At 33.5% G+C, this 19,861-nt stretch overlaps 3 protein-coding genes across 3 annotated transcripts; all 3 read right to left on the reverse strand.

Moving 5' to 3' along the window:
• Positions 1–437: 437 nt before the first annotated feature.
• Positions 438–3,871, reverse strand: LOC133202454 (D-beta-hydroxybutyrate dehydrogenase-like). Its single transcript, XM_061338279.1, has 9 exons — positions 3,850–3,871; positions 3,527–3,683; positions 3,215–3,339; positions 2,694–2,816; positions 2,181–2,284; positions 1,709–1,781; positions 1,465–1,529; positions 1,301–1,351; positions 438–903 (listed from the first exon to the last, which is right to left on the reverse strand). Exons 2-9 carry the CDS (start codon positions 3,679–3,681, stop codon positions 811–813), a joined length of 789 nt encoding a protein of 262 aa, XP_061194263.1. The 5' UTR covers positions 3,682–3,683; positions 3,850–3,871; the 3' UTR covers positions 438–810.
• Positions 3,872–4,578: 707 nt separating this feature from the next.
• LOC133202879 (uncharacterized) lies at positions 4,579–7,256 on the reverse strand (the record flags this gene model as incomplete). Its single annotated transcript, XM_061338751.1, has 3 exons — positions 4,579–4,994; positions 5,831–6,608; positions 6,801–7,256. Coding segments are annotated over 3 exons (1,605 nt in total), but the record flags the coding sequence as incomplete, so codon positions are not given.
• A 3,370-nt stretch (positions 7,257–10,626) lies between these two features.
• LOC133202880 (NFX1-type zinc finger-containing protein 1-like) lies at positions 10,627–17,441 on the reverse strand. The gene is made up of 4 exons (XM_061338752.1): positions 17,437–17,441; positions 16,653–16,666; positions 11,061–16,454; positions 10,627–10,961 (listed from the first exon to the last, which is right to left on the reverse strand). Exons 1-4 carry the CDS (start codon positions 17,439–17,441, stop codon positions 10,777–10,779), a joined length of 5,598 nt encoding a protein of 1,865 aa, XP_061194736.1. The 3' UTR covers positions 10,627–10,776.
• Positions 17,442–19,861: the final 2,420 nt, after the last annotated feature.

Raw genomic sequence — 19,861 nt, forward strand, 5'->3', positions numbered from 1 at the left:
TCGCAAACAAATATTAGTCAGAAGTTTTTGCATGTATAAATAACAGGTTTTCACATACGATTATCAACTTCAGTTTTCACAAATAAATCACAAGCTTAAGATTATGGTGCAAAAATCACACGGTTATCGAATATGAATAACAAGTGTTTGCAAATGAATAACAAGTTTACAAATATGAATATCAACTTTTCGAATGTAAATCACGAGATTTCTCATATAAATCACACTTACGACTATTAATAACAATTATTGAATAAAAATTACAAGATTTAGAATATGAATCACAACTTTATGAATATAACAAGTTTCTGAATATGAATAACAAGATTTTGTCAGAATATAAAATACAAGCTTTATCATTTGTATAATAACGCAACGTGTTACATGTAAACACAATGATAACAAACATACTAAAAAAGAAACATAAAAATCAGGTTTTAAAACGAAAAATATTTTTAATGTTTGTTTTGTAAAAATTATAATCACATAGCCCTATATACTTGAATAAAATATTGTAGGTATTACAATTAGACAATAATTCATGCCTCGCCAGTCTACATGTAATTATAACAATATGGCATTCCTGTGTATAAATTCTCTGTGTATTATTTTATATAACATTTCTGAATAAGCATTTTATAAAATGACTACATTAAAAAATGCACGCTAACTAATATTATAGGATATAAAAATAAAATACACATTAAAGATCGACTAGTTATAAAATACATTGAAATGTACATTGAAGTTCTACTGTGACCTTTGTAAACCTCAATGATATTTTAAGAATTGAGCAATAGTCTTTTTCCGCTACTGAAGAGTGAATCCGCCATCTATCACTATTGGCGACCCTGTCATACTGTTTGCTCCAGAGGTACACAGAAAAGCCACTAAGTCACATATCTATAAATAAGTAAAAAAAAAATAAATAAATAAAACACACACACACAAAAACCCCAACAATCTATAAAAAATATAATATGCTTTTATAAACCAGCCTAGTGAATAAAATATTATTCGAAATGATTACAACATTTTCACATTATTACAAATAAAAATCAGTCCATGGAACACAAACAATGCTGGATAAGTTTTGTTCCAAAATTATATTGATCGTCTTCCAACCTTGTAGCTATTGTTATTTAAAGAAAAAGACATATTTTGGAAAAAAAACAGCTACTTGTCGCATATTATTATTTTTTTTTAGTGTCAAATAATATTCGTTACAAATAAATTCATCTTGTAAATGTAACATTCTGTAATAATTACATTTACTTTATTGCTACACGTGTTTTCATACCTGTTCAACTTCTACTGCCTTTCCTGTTGGAGCTCGAGAAAAAAATTTGTCCTGAAAAAAAAAAAGCTCGTCATGCTCAATTATAAGTTTGATTTATGATTAGAAAATTACATCGGGATCAGTAATATTTAGAGCTTTTCCCCCCTTATTTTAAATCTTAGTACCTTAGCTTCCTCAAACGTTGATATACCCTCCTTTTCCTGAAAAGCACGCACCTGCGGATCAGTCACTGAAAAAACAGTTAGAGTAATACTAATATAAATCAAAAAATTAAATGAAAATTAAATCAAATTCCTTTATTTTTTTATTTTTCAAAAACAAGCAAAAGAATAAAAAACACAAACAAATGAACATACACACACAAATAAAAACCCTCGAAGAAAATTTAAAAAAAAGAAAGATTTAAACCTGCTGTGTACACGTATCCAGGACATATGGCGTTACAAGTGACACCAAATGGCGCTCCCTCTAAAGCTACACCCTGCAACATGAAAATTATCTTCCTTCTTTATCCACAGACATTCAGCATAAAAAATTTAATCTTTTTTCTTAGGGCTGTTGAAGAGCAAGTGTTAAAAAATGTTCGACAACTCCGCATGATATTTCTTGTAATTCTAGTACATGCAATTCAGAAAACAGTAAAAAAAAATATCATTTTCATACATGTTCTACTTAAAACTAAACTTAAAGTTTAGAGATATAAATAATATTTATATATCTGTTGTCAAGTTTAAGACTGAGTATAATTTGATTTGCAGCAACATACATGTACATGTAACATGATTTCCCCTAAATATTGACCATAATTAAATGTACATTGAACAGTTTAAGAAACGCAATTGTTAAATCAATAGAAATCCATATATAAATAGTATAAAACCCTAGACAATCCAATTAGTCCTGATTTTGCAGCGCTATACACGGCTTTCCCTGGTTGACTGATTAATCCCATCATGGATGATATATTGATAATCCGCCCCCATCCTGAAAGATTATAACAAATTACATCAGATTTAGATAATACCTCAATTATTGTGTATCCTGGACATTTTGATAAAATAAAAAGCATACAATGAAAACGTGATTAATTGCAGAAAACTAGCGAGCAATAAACCTCAAAAAAAAAAAAAAAAAAGAAAAGAAAAGAAAAACGGGCGTATAAATAAGCAAATAATTAATGAAATCAAACGTGTCTGCTATCTTTCTTTGCACTTGATCTTGATTCAATTACAAAAGGGAACTGAACCAGCATCCACATCTCCCTACGAATCTAGCTAAAAATCTTTTAGATTTTTCTTTGCACAATGGCACACTTCAGTCTAAATCGAGTTTTACCCAAGAATCATTTAAGTTGTAAATGCTAATCCAGATTCGATACTCTTGCTTTACTTACGTTTTCTTTTCATGCCTGATATGAAGTATTTAATGAGATCAAAAGGACTAGACAACATAATACTGATCATCTCATCCCATTTTTCATCCGGAAACTCCTCAATCGGCCTGACGTGGTTGATTCCTAAAAAACGGTGACTTAACTCATTGACGAAAAAGTTGATGAAAGGCCATCTTTCAAAAAATGTTTGCTTCCCCTCTCCAGACTGAGGAAAAAAATATTGGGTAGGTAGGTAGGGGTTTTTTTTCTCACTCAAAAACACTTGCGAATTATGAAGTTAAAATAGGTTAATATGAGATGAGAAAACTCAAGAATGAATAAAAAAAATAATTGTTTTCTGGAGTTATTTTGAGTCAGGCCATTTTTAGTCAGTCGGTCGGGAGAGGGCAAACTAACAATTTTTTAAACATGGCCTAAATGAAGTTGAGATAAAAATTCAAAAATCCCTCAGACTGTGTATTTAATCTAAAAAAAATGTATTGTAGATCTTTAAAAAAAGTCTATAAATTGCTCATGCATACCTGCATTATTAACGAGAATATCAACTCCATCAGGGTATAATTTGGAGATTTCTTGATACATTTGGTGAACTGAATCACGTGATCGCATATCACATGGTAGGAACGAGGCTCTCTCATTGCACAATCTGTGGACAGTAATTTTCAAGTATAATGCTATTACAATACAAGAAAGATAATTTTCATGAATTTTTTGAAAATTTGTGTTACTAATTACCCAATAAATTATAATAATAAACTATATTCTGACCCAGCGTCTATGTGAAATATGATAAATCAATGATTAAATGATGTCACGAATAATAATCAACATACATTTTGAACTCATTTACAAGGTCGTCAATGGTTGTTTGATCGGCCAATCCTGTTAAAATAACGGTACACCCCTTCTTGGCGAGAGTGCGAGCAATACCCAGCCCTATACCGCTAGTAGATCCTGTTACCAAGGCAACTTTTCCGGAAAAATCCATACCTAAAAATTTGTTAATTTAATTTTCGATCATGATTATCTTTCACACATAAGATTAAAAGATTACTAAGCACATATACTATACATTAGGAGAAACCATTTTATTTCATACCCTCCCCGTTACATGCTGGTACATTTAATTAATTTTGACAAGAAAGAGATTTCATACAATACTGCGTCTTTTTTCACCAGGATGTCTTCTGCTTACATGTATCAAGAAAAGAATGCAATATTTTACTTGCTTTAAAACACCTTTGTATTTTTAAATATGTACGTTTTAAAATATCAAGAAACCATTTCTCAAAAAGTGCCTTGAAAAAAAAATTCAGTGATTTATAGCTCCCATTCTTACCTTTTGGCCTTTCAAGTATGGCTGCCCTTCGAGGACATTGAATCAGTATTCAGGTCACGGCAAGTGTACGTGTACCTGACCCAAATTTAATCATTTTTGTCCTATTTCCTGTTGTCCATCATATTGTCCTATGTAATTTGAACAAAAATCGAATTTACTCGTCTGTAGAGAGAAGTTTGGCCTAATGATGTTCAAGAAGATTTTAAAAATCCATCTCCTTATTCAACTGCTTCTAAGACCTTTAAATTTAAATCCCTTGATTGAGGGATGTTTTGACATTTGTTAGTTAAAATCAACACAATGCTTTTTATAAAAAAAAAAATCAGATGGATCTATATGAGACTCTTTAATTTCTATCTGAAACCTGTTTGAATTATTATAGCTCAGTTGAATCCACATCCTAGGACAAAGGAATAAATACACTGTGAATTTTAATAACTATTTTTTATTCCTATTTTTATTTTTTAAAAAAGTGTTTTTATACAAGAATAAAAAAGAAACATTTGTTAAAAAAGTTTTTAAAATATTTATTATCCATTGCAAGAAGAGAGCTTTACATGTGCACATATCAAGGGTAAATGACTTTGAGTTTCACTTTCCAAATACTGAGTGAGCTCCACTCTGGCTGCCTGGTCCATGAGTATGAACAGACATCTCTTCTGATCCAACGCACTCTCGACATGTGAAAAAATTGTCTGGGTCCCACTGGTGCTTGATGCTGAGCAGTCGATTGTAATTGCTGCCCCAGAATTTATCTTGCCAGTTATTTAAATCAGCGTTTGCTTCGTTGGGGTACTGGCCATTTCCGTAGGTTGCCAGATGAGGGGCCATTTCTGCAGCCTTCTCTCTTAGACCTGTAGTATTTCCGGTTGTTGGAGTGATACCCATGGATAACGACATTACAGCTGACCTAAATCCAGGGTGCACGGATGTGTTGTGAATTCCTACTGCCGATGTCTTTCCTGTAAGTAAAAAAAAAATTAATAAAGCAACGAATTTGGTACGGATTTAAACATTTCCCACTTAAGAAGAAATATGAAAATAACAAACAGTAATCAAGCTCAGAAGTCCATTGAATCAATACAAATTGGGAGCAAAGAAAACACGGACATCTTAAAAGATCAGAAGTGGGATCAGGTACCATGGAGAAGTAAGCATCCCCTGTCGACCTGTCACATACACCGTTTGCTCCTTCGTGATCAAGCAAACGGAATAATCAGTAGATTCCGTGCAAAAATAATGGCCTAACAATTTATATGAAAAACGTCAGGTAATATTCGACTTAACGATAGATTGTATTTGCTAACAAGATCATTGTATCGACCATAGAATTTGCGAAATGTTGACATAAACTCCATATGCAGGTAATAATGGTATATTGCTAAAAATAAAAGGAAGTTAACGATAGAAAAGTTGAAGTCATCACGTTCATCATATAGTTTTGTTATTTTGCCATTAATGTCTTTTTCTTGTAAAATATCTAAATATGAAACAGATGTGTCACACTCTGTGGTGTCCTTCATTTCGAGCTCAAAGGGATATATCGAATTAATGTAGGAATGAAAATGAATACTGTTAATTGATGTCTAAATGTCAAATTAAAGTCCACAGCAAGAGACTTCCTCTTTTCATGCAGAAGTTTTTTTAAATAAATTCTGCTTCAAATGAATACAAAAATATGTCTGCTAATAACGCAATTAGTACCCATGAGAATTCAAACAGATTGATTAAAGACTTGATATAATAAGATATAAATTAAGAAAAAATATTTAATGTTTGTGTAGAACGTTCTTGATACCTCCTAGTAGAATTCCTGTAAATGACAAAATTCCGGGTTGAGGTAGTTTGGTCCCTAAAGCTGTAAGAATATACCGAATCCAATCATCCGTGAAACTATCCATTTGCATAAGAGAATTCAGAAGGTAGGTGCTCACATACGGAGGGTCCTTTGGAGTAGATTCGTACTCCAAAAACGTATTCATGCGACCATATCCACATCCCCTTTGCCATTCAGGGTGAAAATTTTTCAATTCATCCATATAGGATCTCGTCGGTGCATCGTAAGACCCATAGTGATTCATGGCGAGGGAGATGGTACCCCAAGAGAAGTCTGAGTTCAGTGTACCAACGGCTATCAGATATCCGCCCCATTCTGTTGGCAAGTTCTTCAACATTGACACTATCTTCTTTAGAACAATGTGTCCAATTTCTGTTTTGTCATTTCGCACGATGGGATAAGAACACCCAAATGTCGCTACTCCAGATGCTGGGTAATGCAGTTTAAAAGTGAACTTGGTAACTATACCGAAGGTTCCACCACCTCCTCCCCGTAATGCCCAGAAGATGTCGCTGTTATCGGTTTTTGTGACGGAGTCGTTTAAATGTTTTATTTGCGTCATTTGGTCGTTGGCCACAATGATACGACCCTCGGCATCCACCATTTCTACCTCTAACAAGTTATCAACAGCCAACCCAAATGTCCTCGACATTGGGCTGTGTCCACCTCCAAGTGTATAGCCACCCATACACACAGTATGAGCACTTCCACCGACTATGACACGATTAACCTTGTCGACCTGAATAAACAAAACAGCAACAAAGAAGAATAATCATGTACAGTGTAACTGACAGAACGATTATAACTTTACATTAAAACAGATTCTTTTTCAGCTAATTTTCTTTGAAATTATATTTGTAAACATTTTTATGCTTAAAATTTTATCACGGGGTTACAGATTAATTCGTGTAATACATATTTACGTTCTTACTTCCTCGTAAACCTTAAGCCATGTGTTTCCGCTTTCGCAAGTTATTTCTCCTGCAGGATTTCTTGATGACGTCAAATTAATTGAAGTTTTAGTCATGTTTCCCAGAAGAATTTGAAGACTTCCATGCGCTGTAGATCTTCCAAGGAAGTCGTGACCAGAGGAACGAATAGAAACCAGCAAGTTGTACTTCCGGGCGAACAAGACAGCTTTTTGGACATCTTGGGTTGATTTGGCCACCACTATTCCAATGGGAAATTTCGTCCAGACCATGTCTCGTGTAATCACATTCTCGATATATTCTGGCATATATGGAAGCAATAATTTCCCTTCCAATGTCTCCCCAAAATTAAGTACCACTGGGTTGTCCGGGAAACAGGGTTCTCCTGGTAAACATCTGTCGACTGCAGATACTGCACCAAGGAAGCAAAGCACCGCGGCCAAAATAATGCTTCTAAAATTCAAAAATAGTAAAAACCAATATTAAAAAGAAAATAATAAAAAAAAAAAAAAAAACTTTTGTTGCTTTAAGTTTTAAGGTATCTTCAAACTCTACTGTCCAATGGTTACAATTTAGAATTTTACATAGAATATTACCTGTAAATCATTACCTTAAAAAATTGAAATAAAAGAAAATGATAATTGTACTTTCTGTAGCAATGAATGCGAAACCATTCTGCGTGTATTTTTTATGTGTAAAGCTGTATTACATATATGGAATGACCTTAGTCTATATATTCATAATTATACATCAAAACGGGTAGGTTTTAATGTTCAAAATGTAATTTTTGGAGAGTTGCCTCTTTCAAATTCAAACTATGTTATTAATTTATTTTGTTAAACTATATTTCATTGTATGAAAAATATTAAAATGTGTGTGCCAAATTTAAATGGACTGGTAGCCTATTTAAAAGTGTACTATAATGTGGAAAAATACAAATCTGTTAAAAATGCAACTGCTGATAAATTTGAGTCTGTATGGAACAATGGAAACTTATGTTGGAAACTTAATTGCTAAGAAAAAAGATATTAAGAGACAAAGGCTACATACAATTTGCGTTTTTATACATAGTTTGTAAATACGGCTAAAATATTAAATATTGTTTATGTAAGTATGAGTGAAGAGTGGAAGTAAGTGTACGTGTTAAAATTTTTTTTGTAAAATTTATTTATGTATTAACTGTATTAAGTACAAAGAAATAAAGCATTAAAAAACTTTTATTACTTCAAGGAAAAAACTTACCTTTTGTACATGGTTCAGGCCTTAAACGAGATCACAGTTTTTCTGAAATACTTGTATTTATGCGTAATTTTACTTATATATCTATAAGGTAGATGACCTTACATCATTTATCAATTCAAAATCTTTGATATGAGTTGTTTAATTTTCTGATAGACCTCTTCAATCCTATGAACCAATCAAGTCTTTAAGTGGTTTATCTGCAACAACCAGAAATACTTTTGGTGTTAAGCACTGTAGTGCGGGATTAAGACAAATGATTAAATCTATGAATTGTGATATCAAATATTAATTATCTTTATATAAATATTAAACTTTTCTTGAATAGTTATTTTGAAAAGGGGCAAATATGTTGCTGTTTTTTTTTTAAATGTTAACTTTTTGTATATCCCTAACAAGTGACCTGTGAACAACACCGATCAAATAAATCCTGGATCCTGGAAAATGATTATGTACATGTTGACAAATGAAATTTCTTTTTGTCTTATCCAAATTAAATTTCTATTTACAATATTTTGAGTTGATGTCAACTTTACAAAGTGTACCTTCTTATTATTGCAAATTTTTTTTTTTTTTTTTTTTTTTTTTTTTTGCTTATTAAACTTTGTTCCCAAATTGTGACCCCAACCTAATCCCTTGAAAACTAGTGTGTTCTACTGTAACCATATTCTCTTGAAAACATTGCTTTTTTGAAACAATACCCAACATTATATTTCTAATCAAAAAGAAAATTGTCTTTTACGTGTATTTGAGTAGCCTGTGTTTGTCTTCAAAAATTCTATCTATTGAAATAATATACAAAAATAAACTTTTCCGAATTTATTTTTATAATTGATCCAACTCATTAAATTATAAAAATGTTGAATTTATGCTTGAATTAGTAGTTGTGTCTTACTTAAATTAAAAAAAAATAGACAAAAAATAAATAAATAGACAAATAAAAAAATATATATAAATTCTTCATACTGTGTAATCCGACACTCTCACTATTCCGACTCAATTTTTGTCTCCCATTGCATGTCAGATTAGACATGTTTCACCCTATCAAATATGACAAGAATATATTGTACTACATGTAACTTTTTATGCAATTTTCATCGCTACCGATGACAACATTTTACTTTAAAAATTAATTATTTAAGACAAAAAACAAGAGTTTGTAATTTACAAAAATAACTGCGTCACACTAAATATGAAGCTAAAAGAAAACGACGCAGTTTATTCAGAATTTCAAGCCGATTCATGACTTTTTTTCTATCTCCAACCTTCGATTGCATATCCAGACTTCAATATATCTCAAAGCAAACAAACGCAGTGTATTGCAAAATATTACACTAGTATAGATAAGATTTATTTCCCTGTAGATAATGGCACTTGAATATACACTTAAATCAATATAAATCAGTTTTGTGACCCAGAAAAAGAGACACTGATATTAACCTACATGTATGCCGAATGAACATTTCCACATCTTCCTTGAAAAGCAATAAATTTAAAGTTCCCCCAAAAGACCCCCACCCTTTACTTATACCCCCCTCAAACAACCAATCAATCAATCAAACGAAAAACAATTGCAAAAAAAAAAAAGGAATAAAAAAGAAAAAAATAAATGAAACCAAAAAATGGGGGGGGGGGGGGGTTATAAAAAATCTTGATAACTATTTTGAAAAAAAACAACTTTTTTTTATATAATTCTACATTTTTATTTGATTTATGAACTACGCATATATTATTTTTAATCTGTCATCCACAATTTGCTTATACATGTATCAATATTTTTAATCTCAACTTCTGACTAAGTGATCCTTAACCTGTAAACCTTATAGAACAACTTTAATCACGCCATCTGTAGATGTGAATATGAAGTCCGTTGACAACCTATATTACATTTGTTGATGGGTTGACCTTCCAAGTTGGGTACTGATGACCTTAATTTTTTTTTCAAATGAAACATAGTTAAATCAATTCAAGATATATTTGACGTAGACATATACCAACGATGTTAAAAATCACACCACATATATCAGAAAGTTTGGTAATTTGCATATCTTCGTTATAAAGGTGTTCAAGATACGTACAGTTATTATTTTCATCAATAAATATTATAGTTCTTTTACAAAATTAATCTATATTAGACACAAAAACAACTAAAATAAGATAATAACATGCTAACATTTGAATGTTTCAAACTGTCAAAGAAAAAGAATAACTTAATTATGTCTTGAAGAAATTAAAATATGTGTAGCAAAACATTTTTTTCTTATAACCTATATAAGTGTAGATAAAACGCCTTATATAAGAAACTTGAAATTTTGCATCTATCGATACAACTATGAAATTAACATATCTGGTTCAAACATATAATTATGTAGAAATTTACTTTTCACTCTATATATATATATATATATATATATATATATATATATATATATATATATATATATATATATATATATATATATATATATATAATGTGCTAATCTTATGCAAATTTAACTATTTCAAATACAATATAGTATATGGTATCTATGTAACAAATGACAAAATACTAAAAAGAAACTAAAGATAAAGAATTATCACATGAATATCACATTTTAAATGTAGCAAAAACCACTTTTCATAAATAAATGCTCAGAAAAGTTTTATGGAAAGAATATAAAGACTATTACACTTCATAATTTCAGGGGAAAACCTATCATTATTGTATAACCTATCACGAAAGTATACAGCAAATATTGATCAGAACATGTAATTCGCCATGTTTGCTGCATCAGACCATGCTGGATGCTGAGCGCCATCCATCTCTCCTGCAAATTGATTATCACTACGGAGTCGGTGACCACTTCCACCAATAGTAGCATTACACTCCGGACATCTACTCTCAATCGTGGCTCCACCACAGTCCCCAATTACATATGGATGACCTATGAAAGAATATTTTCATTAATTCCTCTAGAATTTCTTTACTCTTATTAAAATATGAAATCGATAAATACTTAAACAATCGAGTATGGTTCACTTACCATTCGGACATTTAAACCAGTGGCCCTTCTGCTCCCCCAAAGCTTTGACAATCTGGATTTTCTCTTCTTCTGATACCCCGAGTCCACTTAGAGGATATTTCTCTTTCAGTTGTGCAAGCACATTTTCTAATAACCTTTTTTCATCTGCGTTTAACTTTTTACCTCCTTTCAAAAGAGTTTCTACTGTACTAAGACTTTTCTTAAGTTCGCCTCCTGCTGGTTTTCGAAGAGATATGATTCTATCAATATATGCTATGAAACGTTTAAAAGATTTGAGACGAAATATTTCATCCTCGGCATCCATTAGTTCTTGTTCTGTGAAATACTTTCTGGTTTTAAGAGTCCATTCTCTAAAGTAAGCTAGATCTTTAAGACAATGTTCTTTGAACATCTGTTGAAGATCACTTATGTGTATGTGCTTGTCCCAGTCTTGTTCAATTTTATTGATGGCCTTCAAAAATTCAATCTGATTTGTAACAGCCAACAAAGTATTTTCATCAACAGTTGTCTCAAAAAGCTGATCGTAAATTCTTCTCATTGCTTTACCATCAGTTGCATATTTTCTTGTCAGATCTCTAATGTTCTCCGGGATATCATTCTTCATTCGCCGTATACGAATTCTATCTCCAATAATTTTTTCCTTGACTGCTTCAATATCCAAGACTGCTTTCTTAACTTCGTTTCCGTATCGCATATTTCGGCGGATTAGAGTCTTGCATTTAGGACATTCAATAAGTTTTATGACAGCATCTTTATTTCCTTCTCCTTTCCCAAAATGGTTTATGTATTGATCTAGCCCTTCTACCTCAAATACATGACCACAATCTTCCAGCTCTACAAACCTTGCATCGTCCTCTTCTTCTGTACCAAAAAATATTTCCGTTACTTCCTCTTTATTACAAATGCGGCATTTTCTTGGACAAGGCTCCCCACAAAGTCCTATGCACTGATGCCCACATGGAATCCGTAGACGGCAAGGTCTGTCGCACCGAGGACGGTTACAGGGCTCAAAACATCTCTTCGTGCATTTGAAATGTTCACATCTCCATGCACACTTCTCGACGCAAGGTATACACATTTTCCCACAAGATTGGGTACATCGGCTATGCACACAACGGTTATTGCACAACTTTTCACAGGGGGGACATTTGGAACATTTGTCAGGGCATATATGTCCACAGACGAGAGTTCTTTCACATTTACTTTTACATCCAATATGAAGTCTTCCATTTAAGCACTCGCCACAAGTTCCTCTACACTTGTGCTCGCATGATAAAATTTGTCGACACTTTTTAGGACAAACAGCTGATTCCACCTCAAAACAAAGTATATCTAATTCATGGCCACATTTGAATTTTCTTTTTACTGGATGTTGACAAAATTCAGTGTGTCGTTCTCCGCACAAACTCTGGCACATGTGGCCACAAGGAAGCCGAGTTTCACATTGTGCCATGCATTTGAACTGATACGGTTTAGTTGAGCAAGGTACTGGTTGTTGATGCCCACAAGACAGCAATTTAGTCACACGAATTGAACATTCTCCACAATCCTGGTAACACATTCGCCTGCATCTGTGATCTTTATTGTCACAAATTTGCTTTTGACATGGCTTTCTACATTGGTATTCTTTATGGTCGGCATTGATGACATGACAAACGAGGGCACATGTGTGTCCACAAGGTAGCCGGTGTTCACAGGGCTTCATACAGCCTCCCTCAGGTGCCTTTTTAAAGTCCTCTGGCTCCGTCGCATGGATTCCTTCATCGTTCGGGTGATTTTGACAATATAAACGTAATCCTTCTCCGCATAAGTTCTTACGTTTAACATGGTCAACAACTTTTCTCCAAAGTTCACTGTTACCAGACATAAGGTTTAAATTCCCGATGACATAAAATCCCATCTTAGCACGGGAGAGAGCAACGCATACTCTATTCTCTATTTTCAAAAATCCTATCTTTCCTTCGTCGTTACTGCGAACCAATGATAAGAGGATAATATCATTTTCCTCTCCTTGGAAATTGTCTACCACTGTTATTCTTATCCCATAAAATTCTTTTTTGGGCATCAGTTTCTTCAATTGGAAAAGCTGTCCAGAATACAATGTTAAAATCGTGATTTGTTCCGGGTCGTATCCTTGAAGTTTGAGATATCGACAAAGTGCCACAATGTATTGAGCTTCGTAAATGTTGGAGTGACTTCTCTGCTCATCGTCATTACTTTCGGGGTAGTCATGATGTATAAAATACATGTTCTCTGAAATACCTCTAACGCTTGGATAATTTTTCACCTCGTCATGGTCTTTCAATTCCGGATATATGATTCTCATCATTTCCGAAATTGTCGGTCGCATCCTATGTTGGAGATTTAGGCAATCGCACTGCATTCCATTTTTCACCATTCTCTCAAATAAAGACACATCCAGATTATAGTCCTTGGCAAGTTTATAAACTGTTGGATTTGGCTTCAGCTGCTTGTGGTCACCAATAAGAATCACGTGTTCACAACCTTGGCTCAACGTTGTAATTATATGCGCCTCGAGAACTTCTGCAGCCTCCTCCACAACGATGACTCTTGGACCGATTTCCTGAAGTACTGACTGATATCTTGCAGCTCCTGTAGTTGTCATCCCAATAATTGTTGCCAAGCGCATTATCTGCTGGTCTTCCTGCATATGGATTTCGTTTAATCGAGCTGCATTTCTTTCATACTCTGCTTCTTTTCCACGAATCTGTTCTCTGTACACACAACAGAACTTGTGTGTCCAGTATCGATACAAACGCCATTTTTCTTTTTGAGTCAAATTCCAAACATCATGACCCATCCTCTGCAAATTTTGAAACTCTCGTTCTGACATGCGATTTGTAGACTTAAGTTCCTTACGCAATTTTGATTTCATTTTTTTCTTCTGTTTCCTATCAATTTGCCATTCCATGTCGCCTCCTTGTTCATCCATTTCTGACACATTCAATGCTACAGCCTTTTTCTTAATTTGAAGATTTGCTAGTTTTCTTTCTAAATCTTCAGGTAGACCAAGACCTGCAAATAGATCTAAGTCATCCAAATCTAGATCATCTTCATTGTCTAGTTGTCTCATCTCCACCATTTGATCAGCATCATCAAAGACATCAACTTGTTCCTCTTGTTCTTCCTGCAATTCATCAATGAGGTCTCCATCTTCATCAACTTCTTGTCTTCTCTGCTCAGGTGGAACTTCCACATTCCCATGTTCTATATGTAGCAAGGTCCCATATCCAAGCCATTCAACAATAGCAGATGATCCCTTAATTTTTTTAAGAGAAATGGTGGGATCATGATAATGCACATACTGCTCAAATCCTTGGACAAGTTCATTGTAATATGGACCCATATAAGGTTGCAAATAACCCTCATGGATAACTTCTCGTTCAGCAATTTCTATTTTCATTGCAATAGCGTTGATGGCTTCTCTTATTTGATTCAACTCCCATCCAATTCTACGGGCTTCCCTGGAAATGTCACCATGAATTTCCCTACCTTTTCTCATATTCATGCGGTAAGTATTGATGTTATATTTCTTCAAAAGTTCACTAGAGCTTCGCCCTCCAACTCTTAAAACGTCGCCATGATAGAAACCTAATATTCCTTCTAGGAACTGGTCCAAGGCATGATTCGTATAGCAGACAATTAACATTGGTTTGTGGTCAGTAACACCTTCCAGGTTAGTGTTCCATATTTTGTGATTGTGTAGCAAAGCTTTGACAATTTTGAGACCAATGTACGTCTTCCCTGTACCAGGGGGTCCTTGAGTAATCACAAACTCCTTGGTAAGAGCATTTTGTACTGCCTTATATTGTGAGTCGTCCAAATATAATTGGTCTGCAGAAGGCCATTCATCAAAATCTGTAATCTTCACATTCCCAGCCCTTGCAGATAGGCGACTGAAATTGTAGGTGGGTTCACGCAAAACAGGAGCTCCCAGATTTCTTAACTTTATTTCTCCTTGCAGAACGATATCATTATCCACGAGAGGACGGAGATCATAATTTGCATTTCGTCTCCGTCGCAAATACACTGGTGGCTTCACTTCATCTGTTTCACACCTGACAATGTATTTCTCGAAAGGGATTTGTCGCATATTTTGAAGGCCATTTAGAACATGTTTGTAGGCTTCAAAATAAGCTGTTGTCTCTGCCATGACAAATCTCGCATCTCTTGGGAGGGCTGCCATTTCTTCATGGGTGTTTTCGAATTTCAAGTCAACAATTCCTTTTGATATCAGTTTTAATTCTCTGTTTGAGACACTGGCAAACAACATTGTTCGAAACCCATCTCTAGATAAACATACAAGAGATCCAAATATCAAACGTTTGCTTGATTCCCATCTTACACGTTTGAGATTTTCTATGTCGAAACTAACCCTATAGGACAAACCAGACCGATCACATATTGGTGAAATAATTTGAACATCTTTGTATATCCTTAGATCCTGCAATCTTTTGACTTGTCCAGTATTGTGTAATGCCTCGATATATTCTTGAATACCTTCACGCAAGGGACAAATGAAGTCTTCTCTCAGAAGACGAAACTGTACATCCAAGTAATGTTCCAGGTCTCTGTACCCACCTTTAGCTTTATTTCGCCGTAGGAAAGGGTCATGATCCATACCTGCTGCCACATCAACAGTCTGCGGACACACATTGATCTCTCTGAAATTATTATCTGGTTCTCTCTCGTCTTCTTGTTCGAATTTTCTTTCTCTGTTTTGCTTTTGGGGTTTTGGTTTCATAACCCCCTCTTTGTGTACCCTACAGGTCTCAAAAGCTTCTCCTAGACTGCTGTTCAATAACCCCCCATTTTTCAGCTTAGTAACTACAGCTTCAATGGTAGCATATATTCCCATAATGGTTGAAAGACTGTGGGGCATATTTTGAGCTAAGGCAACAAATAAAGTTATCACATCTTTGATTGCATCCTGGTGCTCCATCAATTCAAATTCATTCACCGCTAAACCAAACAAAAATTCCATCAATTTCCTTTTCAAAAAATTGGAATTTTCTATTGTTGTAAGTAGAGTTATAGTTCCTTGGCGCTGAGATTCACATTCTAAAGCTATAGCAATGCACCTGAGTATCAGCACCATCATATTGGTATCATGACTGTCGTCTTCAAGGGCTTCTTTAAAGCGGGTTCCCGATGAACTAAGTGTCATTAAAACTTCGTTCGGGGGCTTCATCTTCAGTTCCTGCAGTCGTCGAAAGCCACATCTTAACTTCCAAGAACCTTCTGGTTTCCCCTGAATTTTGCCTGAGGAGCCTCCGCGCCCCTGACGTCCGCCATGACCACCTGCTCCTCCTCTTCCAACCCGTCTGGATAAAAGTAAAATAAAAAAATAAACCCATATATGGTAGACAAATTCTGTATACACATTTCTTAATTTTAAAACCAATTATATACAGGTTTTGCACAGAGAAGACACTAAAATATGGACGTCTAAAAGAATTCCTATTATATTTCAGGTACCTCCATGATAATGTTAACATGCAAATATGCTTGTTTATACACACAAATATATTTCAAAACGAAAATATAAAGTTGTCTATGATGCGTACATACCTTCCGTCCATATTCTTCAATTAGAAACAAAAATTAAGCTGTGTCATGGGATATAAGTTCCTACAAAAAAGGGTATTTTAACATTATCGGGACACTCAGTGAACTGTTTGTGAACTAAATAGACTCATACAAAGTACACTTCAGTCTTTTTGAATGATATGTAAAAGTCTTAATATACGCAAAATCGAAAGCAAAAGTTCTGATTTGAATAATATGTATATGTCTTAATGCGCAAAGTCGAAAGCAAAAGTTCTGATATAAATGATGTCATTCACATTTTATACGAAATCTAAAATAATTATACTTTCGGTTTCGTTTTGATTTCATGTAACATATGTAGACCTATAATCAAGCTCAAAGATAAAAATTGAAAACATATTAAGTTTAATTTAGACATAAATTCTATCTTAAAAAATTAATTAAACTTTATTTTCGAAGGTTTGGATACTTAATTGTTCTTTTTTAATCAGTGTCAAACATAAGAGAGTTGTTAGTTACTTAAAAAACACAAAGGAATTATAAAGAAAATAGTTATAAAATTGACTATATTTTGGCATACATTATAGGTAAATCATATTACATATATTTTTAATTGTTAAAATTACAATATTGAAAAAAACTTTTTAAAAATTTTAAGGTTTATTTTTGATACGAATTTATTTTAAAATTATTTCTAAAATTAAATGAATTTTCAAAAATAAAAATCAGTAAATGACACTTAATCAAACGTTTGTGATACACGTATACTACACGTAATCATGATAAATTTGAAACATCTGTTTACGCCATCTCAACCCAGTGGTGGATCTTATGATCTGTCTCCTATTGACACTGCAGTGAATGTTCTAATTATTAATTAAAATGTTTAGTCCTTTGATTACTTAGTAGTATTACAATTAATAAATTCTGATAAACTTAATAGTTAACGAGGAACACGTCACTCACTCTAAATCAACAATACGGGAAGTATTTTCTCGGTTAATCAGTACAATCTCATGTTAACAGGTTTGTTTGAAAATGTTTGTATACATGTGTAAAAGCATCAACATAACAGTTTTCATACCTGGAGTAAGTGGGCACCATTCATAACTGCTTCCATGGCATGTATGTTTCATTTGATGGAAGATTTCTAGGAACTTCTTCAAAAAAATTTCCGTTGTGCCTATTAATAAAATATCTACTTTCGTTTTCTCTATGCAGTTCACTGAATAAACATGACGTAACATTACATAAGAAAAACGAAAGTACCTGCAACATAAAACTATATATAATTTTTTATAAATAGAATTTTGATTTAATATAACATTTTGTCTTTTTAGTTGATGTTGTTGTTTGGTCATCAAAATTCCAACACCTCCCTTGCCTGAAAAAAAAAAACCGAACGTATAAACAGTTACACAGAATTCCCTATAGACTGCAGGAAATGCATTTCCACCCCCCCCCCCCAGACTTTATTTCCTTTTCTGTACAAAAAACAATTGAGGCCTCAAATGAGATAACGTTCGCATTATAAACTCTTATCATGATTTTAATTTTAAATCAAATTTTACTGTTGATGATTTGAACTGGAGCAAATTATAAATCTTCTAAAATGCCCATACGAACCGGTGCGGTGGAAACGCACGAAGTGTGGTGGGAAAGGGAAGAGGTGAACGCGCAATAATTTTGTTAGCATATACTATTCAGTGAAAAATATAGCTCGTAAATGTACATGTAGTGTCGCTTCAATAACATGCCCTTTTGTTTATTAAAGAATATATTCGATTGTGGCCTTTCCTCCTTCAAAATGAAATAATATTCATATTAAACATGTATAAATACCGTATAACGGGTATTTTCTGCGGTTGGAAATTTTTGCGATTTAACCCCTAAAAGATAGCAAATTAATTTCTGCGTTTTCAAGTTTCTGCGGTTGCATTATACCGCAAAAAATTATTTACTGGGTATGATCACCAATCTCTAAGAATTATCAGATAGCTGCCATGTTTACGTTTTATAAATTCATTGAGACATATTGATCAAAGTTGCATGAGAACTGGTATTAAGCTATTAAGCTTAATTAAACTACTATCTTTCAGTTAGTCTTTGTAAAATTATGTCGAGTCCCAATTGAAATGAATTATTGCAGTATCGGTCCACCCAAACAACAATAAAAAATCTTTATTCTACAATGTAACAAACGTTTTATGCGATCTATTAAAATATTTTAATATATTGATAATTAATGCATCCAAGCCATATTCTAAAAAATACGCTTATACTTAATTGCCATCCAAATTAATCTGGGGCTCGTTTCTCAAAAAGTCGTAGATTTGGGCCTAAGTTAGTCCGACTAAGTAAGTTACGCCAAAATTTAGACGGGCCTAAACCGCGTTTCAGAAAGCAGCGTAAGACTGGGCCTAAGACTAAGACCTCTCCGCTAAGTACTAAGCATGCGCAGATTGTATTTTATTTGGTTTAGAGACTACAATTACATGTGGCGGATCAAATTAATATCAAACTTAAACCTAAATACAGAAGTAAAGCACGGAAAGCATGAGCGCGCGTGTATGTTTTCTCTCTTCACCATCTTTCAAACAGATATATTACGCAATCCCACCTGTATTTTCAAGGTCAAAGCATTAAAATTAAATAACTTTTTTTTGTAAGCTCAAATAAAAAAAATCGATATAGGTACAAATTACATTAGAAAAACATAAACGTGTACACGATTGTGTTATTTTGATATACAATCGTACATTAAACCCAAACGATGTACATAGTATATGTACTTACGAAAAATTCGAATTAAGCATGGGGAATTTTAAGTAATTTTCCTTTGATTATAGGCTATATTGTCTTTCACTTATGTTAAGTGCATTAAATCAAATACACATAAGGTAATGGCAAAGGGCTGGAACAGGCTTGTAGCAACAGTTTAAAAGGTGGAGGGGCAACTTCTCCAAAAAAATCTGACAAGCCAGAAAAAACAAAAACAAAAAAAAAAAACTAAACTAAACTAAACAACCAAAAAGTAGGGGAGGGGGCAATATCCCAAATTAATGTGACAAAAAAAACTTCATTAACTGTCCAAGTGAAAAATTTAATTATTATAACTGTTCATGACTGAAGTCATGGAATTTGCCAGTCCTCGACCTTACAGCGGGGGGGGGGGGGGGGGGGGGTGTTAAAATCTGAAGAAAAATTTACAATAGCAAAATACTATACTC

Source organism: Saccostrea echinata, unplaced genomic scaffold (genome assembly GCF_033153115.1).
Source record: "Saccostrea echinata isolate AGI-Se365-2 ecotype Australia unplaced genomic scaffold, CSIRO_AGI_Sech_v1 ptg000047l, whole genome shotgun sequence".
Classification (NCBI taxonomy): domain Eukaryota; kingdom Metazoa; phylum Mollusca; class Bivalvia; order Ostreida; family Ostreidae; genus Saccostrea; species Saccostrea echinata.

Coding starts and splice junctions, on each gene's coding strand:
- LOC133202454 (XM_061338279.1), bottom strand. CDS start 3,681: ATGGATTTTTCCGGAAAAGTTGCCTTGGTAACAGGATCTACTAGCGGT. Junction 3,340..3,526: donor CTTGTAAATGAGTTCAAAAT/GTATGTTGATTA, acceptor TACTGTCCACAG/ATTGTGCAATGAGAGAGCCT. Junction 2,817..3,214: donor TATTCTCGTTAATAATGCAG/GTATGCATGAGC, acceptor ACCGTTTTTTAG/GAATCAACCACGTCAGGCCG.
- LOC133202880 (XM_061338752.1), bottom strand. Junction 10,962..11,060: donor CTGGTTTAAATGTCCGAATG/GTAAGTGAACCA, acceptor ATTCTTTCATAG/GTCATCCATATGTAATTGGG.